The sequence below is a fragment of the Galeopterus variegatus genome, unplaced genomic scaffold (assembly GCF_000696425.1).
Source record: "Galeopterus variegatus unplaced genomic scaffold, G_variegatus-3.0.2 Scaffold199, whole genome shotgun sequence".
Taxonomy (NCBI): Eukaryota; Metazoa; Chordata; class Mammalia; order Dermoptera; family Cynocephalidae; genus Galeopterus; species Galeopterus variegatus.
Genome location: NW_007726310.1, coordinates 805897 through 818777, shown reverse-complemented (window position 1 = coordinate 818777; position 12881 = coordinate 805897). Strand labels below are relative to the sequence as shown.

The window sequence follows — 12881 nt, the reverse complement described above, 5'->3', positions numbered from 1 at the left end:
ATTGATGACAAACTTCAGTCTAAAATGCTGTTGACCATCTAATTACAAGTGCTAGTGTCTATCATGGTCCCTTTTGGTAATAAAAGTAAATTAGTACCCACTAACATTTTATTCTATCAAATAGCAGTCATCCCTCCGTAAGTGTTTCTTGCTTTCAGACATTCCCAAAAGTCCTCACCAAAAATGGTCATCCAAGCTTCCAAACCACCCAATATAAGAGGAGAGATACGAGTCCTCCACCCTCTGTTGGACTGAATTTCCAACACCTTCATGGTGGATGGACTACAGTATGGCCCCAATTGTTTCATGCCTCACTTTGTAGTGTCTCCCACACTGACTCTGGCCTTGGTTGGCAATGAGACAACAGCAAATGTGACACAAGCAGAAGCCTGAACAATGCTCACACACTGGAGCCTGCCTGCTTGCTGCTCTTGGAACCCTGCCACCACGTTAAAAGCTAGGGCTAGTCTGCTGTAGAATGAGAGGACATATGAAGAAACCAAGTCACCCCAGCCAATAGTCAGCCAGTTGCTAGCTGACCCACAACGGACCACAGATGCAGGACTGAGCCCCAGATGAGGCTGCTGAGCCTGGCCCAGATCAGCAGAACTGCCCAACTGGGCCCAACCCAATTGCTGGGAAACCTGCAGAACCATGCTGTTCTGAGCCACAGACAGGCTGGTTTGTTGCTTAGGAAATGCTAAATAACTCCTTTACATAACTGCTTGGGGCTAAACAATGCTAGAAGAAAATCCACACAACACTGCAGACTAACTCTCCTAAAACCTCCTATCTGGCCACCCCTTCCCCTTCTTATTAGATACCAAAATTTCTAATTCCTAGAAGAGAGAAATCATTAGATGAGAACCTTCTCAATCCCCAGCTCCCCACGCCTACTTACCCGCACTGGTACTCATCTGCCGTCTCGGCCCTGGCACTGTAGAAGAGTCACATGTGCCTTGCAACCCCACTGTACCCAGACGCCCAAATACCTGTGCTCTGGATCTCAGTTCTCTCCTTCCTGTTCCCATCCCCAGCCACTCCTATAGTACTGTCTCCCTGTCATCAGCATTTAATCTTGCCCACATGAAAAACACCACCAATAACAACAAAAATCCTGTCCATCTCTTACCACCACTCAACTACTGCTCTTTTCACTTTTTCAAACTATTTGAAAGCAGTAGATCTACATTTCATTTTTTGACTTTTTTTTTAAACCTTTTCCCCTCCCCTTCTTTCTCAGCTGTCATCTGGCCATCACCTCTTCCCCATCCCCAGTCCACTTGGCCCACTCCCACCACCCTCCTGCTCTCTCTTGCTGAACCCAATGCACCTGTTTCTGTGTGGCTCACTAATCGCAATGGACCTGGTAGGCTGACCACTCCCTCTTCCAGGACCCACCTCTCTGCCCTGGGTTACTGTGTCTCCACACCCTCCTGACTCCTTTTGCCTCTATGTGGGTTGCTTCAGCCTTCTTTGTGGCTCTTCTTCCTCTGCCTGACCTTTGAATGTTGCTTTTCCTCGGAATTCCACACTTTGTCTTCTCTCTCAACATGTTCTTCTATAGCTCCTGTCACCATGAGTGCTGCCAACTCCTCAGATCTGCATTTGTAGCATGGATCTCTGTCTCCTGAGCTCCACGTCCACACATCCAAGAGCCTAAAGCACAGCTCCACTTAGAGGAGCCACAGGCACCTCAAATGCAATGTGTTCTAAAACAAACTCATTAACCTCCACTCCGAATCTGTTCCTCTTCCCATGTTCCATGTCAGCAGATATCCTTATTTCATCAATAACTCCTTTCTTAGATTGTCTTTCTTGGGCATGTAAATCAAGAAATCCTGGTAAGTCTTTCTCCTAAACTGAACACCATTTAAACTTACCCTCTTCTCTACCGGAAGTCACCACCATCTCTGGCCTAGATAACTGAACAGCCTCCTACCTATTTCATTCAGTCCATTTTTCACACTGTGATCAAAGTGATCTTTTTAATGTGCAAATCTAAACATGTCCTGTTGTGGCTATTGTTTTATTCAGCTATAAATCTTTAGTACTTAGCACACTGTACACAAGGCACATGATAATCAATAAATGTTTATTTAGTAAAAAGAATAAATTACCGAAATGTCCAGTAGGCCTACATTTGAACATGCAAACTAAAGATGTAAGTTTCACAGTTAATTAACATTATAAAATGTGTGAAAAGCCCAATTTGACAACCAAACAGTAACACCAAACTTAAGCAATTTATATAATCTTAGTCTGAAAATAACTGCAAGGTTTACATCGAACTCTTAAAAATTACTACTCTACTCCCTCCCCATCCCCATACAAAAAAGTAATTGCTATACTTTCCAAAAGAACCAAAACCAAGTCTGAACATTTAAAGTTTACTTACGTGCAAAGAATTGACTGGTCCTCACGATCTATAAAACAGAACAAAACAAACAAAAAAAAAAGAAAGTGACCATTTGCCTGGTTTAAAAATATTTGATATAATAAAGTTGCAGTAATAGCCTATAAAATATTAGTAACTCTACTCCTCTCAAGCCAAGTTAATTCCTTTCCAACCTTATTATACAGTCCTAAATCTAATCGAGTTCACTTATTATCTCCCATTATTATGACAGATTCTCTGGGGCAAGTAACAATAACCCAGGCTTACTTCACACATCATTTGCCTAGATGACTTTATGTGCCTAATCAATCTTGACTCTCAAACCCTGCTGATCAAACTCAACCAGGAAGTTTTATAAGTATGTACTTCCCAGAGTGCCACCCTTGCTAAGTCATTCTCAGGAAGGTAGGGGTTGGAAATCCATCTTTAAGTAAGTTCCCCAGGTGATTCTCATGCCTGGCTAGGTTCTGAAACCACTGCCTTTCTGAATGGCTTCAAGAGTGCTCACAACCAGAGAGGAATCATTATTAATTTGATCTTAAAGGAGAAAACAAGTACCAAGCACTGAGTGGACAAGAAGGTTGAAGGAGGATAAACATTTATATAAAGTTTAACCACTGTCTCAAGTCAAAATGTTCTCTATACCAAATATAACAAAAGAATGTACAATGATAAAATTTAATATGATTTTTAAGTTATTAATAATTTAAGGATTCAGCTAAATTTTTCAAATGCAAAGGTGAAATTCAAACCTACATCTAAGCCCATGGACAAAATTACCAGTGTAGGATGTATGATTTCTAGTCACATAAGAGCATTATTATCACTACTTTACAGATGAGAAAATGTTCCTCCCAAGTCATACAACTATGAAGGGCACAGATGCTGGGACGAGAACCCAGGCCCGTCTGCCCTGTCTGTGTGCTCACCACTAAACTAGTTTTCCCTTATGCCGTACTTGCTTTTCTCTGGTGGACACCATCAGGTGCGCAATGAGGATCTCAGAGTGGTTCTCAGACATAAATAACTTTCATGAAAGAGAAATAAACAGTTCATCTACTATATCATACTCTATTTATATGATATTATTAAAATAAATCCATTCACACATTCTATGTATAAACTGAGTTGTACAGAGCATATTACTGCCCTTCCCTCAAGTCTAATTTATTTCTGAGTAGCTCATTGCCACTGTGTTGTCCTTCCTTCTGGCTACCACAGGCAACATTCACAGTACATGGTCAATGTCTGCCTCCTTTATTCATTTACTGTCTCAGGCCACGCCACAACCTTTCTTCCCACATGCTCTTCCCTAGATCCACAGTCACTCGGATACCTCCTTCATAACTTTTTGTACTCAGTTCAGCTTTATCTCCTCTGGGGAAAACTTCCCAGACACTCTCCCTCAGGTTCCTCAATGTTTCCTTCTTTTAGGCATATTTTGGAATTAGACAGACAAACAATATGGCAATAGACCACCCACTAGGATGTACTGCTTGAGACCTCACTGTCTTATTTCTTTATTCCCAGCATCGAGAGTGTAATGAAGACCTGCTGAGAGAAATCCAGTGTTAGGTACCATGCTGGGCACTGGCAAGATAGTGGGGACTGGAACCTTTTGTTCTAGTTCCAGCTCTACCACAAACTATATATTAAAAAATGAGGCATTTATTCCTTGCTATAAAACCATGATTTTACCAAGTCTTTGATTATTCACTCATAATATGAAAGTTCAGACCCCTACCTCTCCTGGTTTGAGCAGTTTCTATAGAATTCCACTACACCAAGTTTTTTATGGCTTTTCTGACAAGTCTTTGATTATTCACTCATAATATGAAAGTTCAGACCCCTAACTCTCCTGGTTTGAGCAGTTTCTATAGAATTCCACTACACCAAGTTTTTTATGGCTTTTCTGAACTGGTTTACACGTTTAAGAGACAAAAACACACAAACATTAAACCAAATTAAATCGCCTCCTAATTCATTGAGATGACTTCCTTCCTGCATCTGTACATCCTATTATCGTCTGGAATTGGAGACCCACACACAACAACCTACCCTTCAAATCTGCTCCATACTTCATTCTCCCATAATTCTTGTCACCGCCACCCGTCAACGACAACAAAAAAAAAACCTCTCTTCTAGCCAGACTCATCCGCTCTTGTTAATTGTCTGTCTGATCTTATACTAACTTTGGACCTCTTTCTTTATCAGTACGATAGGGGAATGGGCTTGACCACCTCCAGGAGTCTATCTAACTCTGTGATAAGTACTCCTCCCCCTTCTGTTTCACTAAACACTCCTCCAACTGGAGCACAACAGTTTATAGTGATCTTTATATTCTAAAAACCTGTAAACGTAACCAGATACAGCCTTATGGTGATATTAAAGGGGAAAATTTTTTACTTTTAAAAATGCAATTGGCTGTCTAGAGAGCAAAGACTCATTTGATACCTTGGTATTTTCCAAAGCACCTTCCAAAAATCATATAAGGAGGCATTCAATAAATCTATGTTGGATTAAATCATATTTTTCAACAGTGAGAAAAGTTTAAAATCAATAATCTCAGCTCTTACCTTAAAAAAAAAAACTAGGAATGAGCAAATTAAACCCAAAGTAAGTAGAAAGAAAAGATAAACAACAGAAATCAATGAAACGGAAAGCAAAAAAAAGAAAAAAGTCAATGAAACCAAATGTTGGCTTCTTGAGCAGATCCATCATATTGATAAACCTCTAGCCAAACTCATCAAGAAAAAGGAGAAAATGAAGCAAATTACTAATATCTGGAATAAGAATGGGAATATCACTATAGATCCCACAGACATTAAAAGGATAATAAGAAAATATTAGGAACCACTTTATGCCAAAATATTTGACATCTAAGATGAAAGGGACAATTTCTTTAAAAGACACAACTGCTAAAGCTCTCAAGAAGAAACAGTAACTGGAATAACCCTGTATCTATTAAAGAAATTGAATTTGTAATTAAAAACCTTCCCTCAAAGAAAACACAGCTTCACTGGTGAATTCTACAAAACATTTAAGGAAGAAATAACACCATTTTCGCACAAGTGAAAATTGAAGAGGAAGAAATATTTCCCAACCCATTCTAAGAGACAAGACTTACCCCTCTATTAAAACTGAAAAATAGGCACTACAATAAAAGAAAACATTTAGATATCTCTTAAGCAAATGTACAAAAATTCTTAACAAAATGTCAGCAAATCAAATCCAGCAATATATAAAAATGATGATACACAGAATGAGCAAGTGGTGCATATCCTGGGAATAAGCTGGCTCAGCATCCAAAAGGTAAACAATCTAATTCCCCATATCAACAGACTAAAGAAGAAAAACCCGATGATCATCTGAATAAATGAAGAAAAAGCACTGGATAAAATTCAACATCATTCATAATTTAAAAATAAAATCTCAGCAAACTAGGAATACAAGGGAGCTTTAATGGTAAAAAACTGAATGCAGTCCTCTAAAATCAAGAACAAGGCAAGGGCCGGCCCGGTGGCTCACTGCGCTAGTGCGCCGCTTGGGAAGCGTGGAGGCGCTCCTGCCGAGGGTTCGGATCCCACGTACAGACCGGTTCCCGCTCACTGGCTGAGCGAGGCGCGGGAGCAACACCGAGGGTTGCGATCCCGTTGCCAGTCCCGGTCCGGTACGGGAGCGACACTGAGGGTTGCGATCCGTTGCCGGACACGGAAAAAAGAAAAAAAAAAAAAAAGAACAAGGCAAGAATGCCTGTTCTCACCAATCTTATCCAACATCACAAAGCAAGTGGGAAAAAAGCATAGAGTGGGAAGGAGAAAATAGCAGTATCTCTATCTGCAGAGGACACAGTTATCTAGACAGAAAGAATCTACAAAAAAACCCAACAACTTCCAGAATAAGTGAGTTTAGCAAGGTTGCAAAAAAGTCAATATATATTTTTAAAATCTTATGTCTAAATATTGATAGTGAAAAACGGAAAATTGAAATTTTATAAGTTCCATTTAAAACTAAAAAACATGCAATGCTCAGTTATACTAAGGTATACGACATACTTAGGTATAAATCTAATGAAGCATGTGCAAGATCTGTATCCTGAAAACTACAAAACACTGAGGAAAGAAATCTAAGACGTATATAAATAGACAAATTATGTTCATGAGTTGGAAGACTGAATGTTGTTGTCAATTCTGCCACAACTGATCAACAGATTCAATGTAATCCAATCAAAATGTCAGCAGGACTTTTTTTATAAAAATTGACAAGCTGGTTTGTAAAATTTATATATATGGAAAGACAAAGGAACTGAAAGAGACAAAACAAATTTTTAAGAACAATGGTAAAAGACTCATACTACCTAATTTCAAGATTTACTATAAAGCTATTGTATCAAGTCAGTGTGATATTGGTGAAAGGACAGACATATAGATCAAAGAAAGATCCCACGTACAGACCGGTTCCCGCTCACTGGCTGAGCGAGGCGCGGGAGCAACACCGAGGGTTGCGATCCCGTTGCCAGTCCCGGTCCGGTACGGGAGCGACACTGAGGGTTGCGATCCGTTGCCGGACACGGAAAAAAGAAAAAAAAAAAAAAAGAACAAGGCAAGAATGCCTGTTCTCACCAATCTTATCCAACATCACAAAGCAAGTGGGAAAAAAGCATAGAGTGGGAAGGAGAAAATAGCAGTATCTCTATCTGCAGAGGACACAGTTATCTAGACAGAAAGAATCTACAAAAAAACCCAACAACTTCCAGAATAAGTGAGTTTAGCAAGGTTGCAAAAAAGTCAATATATATTTTTAAAATCTTATGTCTAAATATGGATAGTGAAAAATGGAAAATTGAAATTTTATAAGTTCCATTTAAAACTAAAAAACATGCAATGCTCAGTTATACTAAGGTATACGACATACTTAGGTATAAATCTAATGAAGCATGTGCAAGATCTGTATCCTGAAAACTACAAAACACTGAGGAAAGAAATCTAAGACGTATATAAATAGACAAATTATGTTCATGAGTTGGAAGACTGAATGTTGTTGTCAATTCTGCCACAACTGATCAACAGATTCAATGTAATCCAATCAAAATGTCAGCAGGACTTTTTTTATAAAAATTGACAAGCTGGTTTGTAAAATTTATATATATGGAAAGACAAAGGAACTGAAAGAGACAAAACAAATTTTTAAGAACAATGGTAAAAGACTCATACTACCTAATTTCAAGATTTACTATAAAGCTATTGTATCAAGTCAGTGTGATATTGGTGAAAGGACAGACATATAGATCAAAGAAAGAGAATCCTGGAATAGACCTTTGTTGACTTTTAACAAAGGTACCAAAGCAATTCAATGGAGAAATAGTCTTCTCAACAAACAGTGCTGCAACAATTGGATATGCACATGTAAAAGGATAAACCTCAATATATACCTTGCACCACATATAAAAATTAACTCAAACTAGAACACAGGCTGAGAGAAAAAAATTGCAAATCACATATCCAATGAAGGACGTGTAACTTGCATCCAGAAAGGACAAAGACTCACAAAACTGAGTAATAAGAAAAGGAACTATTCAGTTTTTAAAAAATGGTCAAAAGATTTAGACACTTTGCCAAAAACATACAAGTGCCAAATAAGCACATTGAAACATGCATTAGGGAAATGCAATTTAAAACCATAATGAGATACCACTACACACCTATTGGAGAGACAATTTAATAAAAACCAACAATACCAAGTGCTAACAAGGATTAGAAATAACTGGAATTCATCCATTACTGGTAGATATGCAAAATGGCACAGCCACTTTGGAAAACAGTTTGGTAATTTCTTATAAACAAACATACATCTACTACATGACCCATCAATTCTAATCTTAGCATTGACTCAGTAAAATGAAAACTTATGCTCATACAAAAGCCTGTATACAAATGTGTACAATCTCTTAATGGCCAAAAACTGAAAACAATCTAAAAGGCCTTCGAATGGTGAATGAACAAACAGGTTGTGGAACATGCACTAAAAAGGACTGAATGAATCTCAAATGCATTAGGCTGTTGAAAGAAGTCACACCCCAAAGACTAAATTGTGGATTATATGACATTCTGGAAATGGCAACACTACAGTGTTTGTTCCTAGCATTTATTCATTTTTGGCTATAGTGAAGGATAATTGGTAATACATTAGAAAGCTACTGATATTTGTACATTTTTAAGCTAGTCAATCTATGAAACCACTGTTTTACCCCTTCCCTAATCCTTTCCCTCTGTATGCCCTCACCCTTTTAGTTTTCTTCATAGCACTCATCATATTGTGATATCGTCCATCTTTATTTTTTTTTCCCCAATGAGATAACAGTTCTCTAACAATGTCACTAGGAGGGTTTTACTACATCTTACAGCTTCACAGGATGGAGAGTGATATTTCCTACTCTCTATATTTCCAAATTAGAAGATTCGATACATATGTACAAGACAACTAAAATTCATATAAAACATTCCTTTTCTTGACATAAAATGTTCTTTGTCCCTTTTTTGCTTTGAAGTCTACTTTAGACTGACGTTACTTTTTTGTATGCAATTGGCTATCTGTCCATCCTTGTACTTTTACTTTTTGCTACTTTGTTTGAGATGTCTTTCTTGTAAATGGAATATGATTCTATTAGGCTCCCTCTTATATACAAGGGTGTTACAAGTATTTACATTTATCGTTATAATTGCCATATTTGGTGTTATATGTTTTCTGACTTTTTAAAGTCTTCCTTGACATTTCTTTTTGAGATGACTTGTTTTCCTTGCTTTTATTTCTCCTAATGTAGGAAACTTGGACTCAGTTTCAAAATTTTTCCAAAAAATCCTTCGATCTACATTTTTGAGGTTTACACCTAGATGTATATCAATATTATTCTTAAGATGCTAATTCTTAAAACAAAAGGGAGGGATAGAATATATGCCTATTTATTCAAAATATTACTCAGGGTGTCAGACATCCTTCAACATGGCTGATTAGCATTTTGCTATATGGATGAGCCATTCTTTAACTCATTACTTATTGATATAATAATTGGTTGTTTCTAGCGTTTCTAAAGAAGCTACCAGAGTTTATCCTCCACCCAAAATAACAGCATGAGATCCATTAATTAAGAAATACAGCCAAGGAAAGAAAAAAAAAAAAAATTCTAGTGTGTGGATGAGGGCAAGTCTGAAGACCTGCAAGGCAACATGGATGAGCTTAGAGAAAATCATGTCGAGTAAAATAAGCCAGTTATTGGTGGCCTACTATCTAATTTATACCAAGTTTCTAAATGTGCTTTCTGTGTAATGGCAGTCCTATTATATATACATTTTTCAACATAAGCTTGCTAAATTGTGTTAAATTACATTCCTTATATTCTTTTCATCCCTACTTAGTACATCAAATTCTGAGAGAAGCATGTTAAAGCTCTCTCTATTATCATGGTTCATTTTCCTTGTAGTTCTATTGTTTTAAATATTTGATGCAGTGTCAATGCGTATATATATGTGTCTCTCCTAGATGCCCATGCCATACTATTTCTATCTTAAATCTCCAATCTCTCCTCCTTCCTCATTCTCATCTGAATCCTTACTTATATTCCCATGAGAAAACAGATGCATTTTCACAAGCTCTGTCATACTATTTCTATCTTAAATCTCCAATCTCTCCTCCTTCTTCATTCTCATCTGAATCCTTACTTATATTCCCATGAGAAAACAGATGCATTTTCACAAGCTCCCACCACTAACCCTCTCTACCCACCTACCTGGAGATAATGTTTCAAAAATCTGGCTATGAAGAGAAGAAGGGCTATGGAACAGAAAACTTTCTTTTTTAAAGTAATGGGGAAAACTTTAACATATTTAATGCTATCTTAGGAGAAAGAGAGGTAGAAGATGCTGTCAGAACTAGAATAATCAACACTGTGAGATTCCTGAGAAGGCTGAGAGGATGTGATTGATATCAGAGATGAAGGAATTGGTAAGACTGGCCTTTGACAGGAGTGGATACAAGAAAGGAGGGTTTGTAAATCTGGTTCAGGAAGCCGGGCAGTTCCTCCCTGGTGGCTTCCAATTTCTCTATAGAATGGGAAGCAAGCCATCAACTGGGGAGTACAGGGACACATAGGAACCCAGAGACCCAAACCACGCAGAGATTTGGAAGTCATTATGGAGAGTGGGGTGATCATCTCACTAGAGAAACAAGGTAGGATTAGCACGTCATGTTGAGAGTAGAATCGGGGCTCATGGTCATGAAATTACAGTAGTATTGATCTGTTCAGTTGTGTGAATACAACTCCAGAAAGCATCAGCAACCCAAGAAAGAGTATTAAAAAAGACAAATATTTTGATTAATCTAGCATGAGAATTTTGCCAAAGAGGTACAACAAAAGAAAAATAGGACAAGAGATTTAGGATATGGATAGAAGACTGTTGAAAAAAATAAAGACCATGAAATTTAAACTGAGGAAGAAAGTGAAGGAGTATTGTTTAATACGCAGAGGGGAAGTAGAACAACTAGTGGGCTGAGAATGCACCTGGAAGCAAAGAACACGTTTAGGAAAGTTTTTGATTGGACTGCCACTATGGAAGAATATTGTAATAATATCTGAAAAATTATATGAAAAATCGGGCAATTCTAAAAGATGACAAAGTCTAGAGCATCACCATAGAAGTTAGTGGCATAAGTAAGAGAAGAAGGAAAAGAAGGACATAAGAGATCAAGGAGCTGGTTTGATCACTACATTCTGGCTTTCAAAAAATGCCTAAAGCCATGGTTCAAATGAATGACTCTTCAAATTTATATTTCATTCTGATCCAAAAGAACACAATAAAAATCAACCAACTCAGTACATGCTTTTTTAACTTTTGTTGTCTCCTTTAGTATGCACTTAAATCACAAATAATACTTTATAATCTTTTATTCCCCAACGAAGCATCCATCTTTCCTATTATTCTTCCTGTTGGTTTTAAAACCTACTATAATAGAGCTTTAGTTGTACTGGCTTGTGGTGGGGATCAAATGTACATAAAAATTAGATGCTTTTTAATATAAAAATTTATATGAAGTATTATTATGAAGTATTGTACTTACGAGCTTCCTACAGTAAGTGGCCACGTTGTCTATTCTAATCCTAACAACTCATAATTTTTCTACAAATAACATTAACTTTTCCTTTTACTTTTATTTTAAATCTTTTTATAAAAAAGAAAATTAAAACCCTTTTTTAGATGAGATTGAGACATTTAAAAACACTATTTACATTTAAGAAATTCTGAATATTCCAATTACCTTGAAGCATGCATCTGTAAGCAGACTCAGATATAGCATAGATGTGTGGAGGCATCTCATGACGTTTCTTCCCTCTGTACATTTCAATAATATTCTCAGAGTAAATTGGAAGATTCTTGTAAGGATTTATGACTACACAGAAGAGTCCAGAATAAGTCTAAAATGAAAATAAAATACAGTGTTAAAAAACAAATAGAAAAAAACCCCCTGCATTTATCTGTCTGGGTCCAATCAGGAGACAGAACCCACAGTCATTTAAACAGCAGATCTTTATCCTTTGGATGATTACTTTATCCCCAAAATTAAATCTAGCCCATAATGGGCAATTTACTACTGTGAACCACAGGTAGTTCTCCTACAGTAAATAGCATTCTCTGGACTCAGTTTCCTCATCTGTAAAATAATGTGTGCTTCATGACTTCACAGGGCTACTGTAAGGTTCAAACATGTCATTTGCCTTTTCACATTCATTCTCTCACAAGTGTACTTGTACAAGGTATGAAAACCTCATTAATGTAGTTTCAGATTTCACATTGCAACTAATTAAGAAAATACAAGCTGTCAAGTTTGGGTATAGTATCAAAAAAGAATATCCACAGTTATCTGAAAAGGCTATGAAAACACTCCTCCTTTTTCCAACTAAATATCTGTGTAAGCTGGATTTCCTTCATGTACTTCAACCAAAACAACATATTACACCAAATTAAATGCAGAAGCAGATATGAGAATCCAGCTATCTTTTGTTAAGATATGTTAAGAGATTTGCAAAAATGTGAAAGTTTCCATTCTTATAATTTTTTTTTTGGAAAATATAGTTTTTTTTATTTTTATTTTTATTTTATTTTTTTCCTTTTTGTCTTTTTTCGTGTCCGGCAACGGACCGCAACCCTCAGTGTCGCGCCCGCACTGGACCGGGACCGGCAACGGGATCGCAACCCTCAGTGCTGCACCCGCCCCTCGCTCAGCCAATGAGCAGGAACCGGTCTGTATGTGGGATCTGAACCCTCGGCGGGAGCGCTGCTGCACTCCCAAGCGGCGCACTGTAGCAGTGCGCCACCGGGCCAGCCCGGAAAATATAGTTTTTTTCATAAAAAAATATATTAACTTGTTATGGGCTTACTATTATTTTTTTAAATGAATTAATAAACACAAAATTTTTGTTTTCATTTCTAAT

General features: G+C 37.3%; 1 protein-coding gene across 2 annotated transcripts in view; it reads right to left on the bottom strand.

Annotated features, from left to right (window-relative positions):
• Positions 1-12881, bottom strand: part of MYH10 (myosin, heavy chain 10, non-muscle) — an 83861-nt gene that overhangs the window by 50876 nt on the left and 20104 nt on the right. For both annotated transcript variants that reach the window (XM_008565465.1, XM_008565466.1), the window contains exons 3-4: positions 11708-11864; positions 2399-2426 (exon numbers count right to left, since the gene is read on the bottom strand). In XM_008565465.1, coding sequence (XP_008563687.1) covers positions 2399-2426; positions 11708-11864 — 185 coding nt within the window. The remainder of the gene's footprint in view (positions 1-2398; positions 2427-11707; positions 11865-12881) is intronic.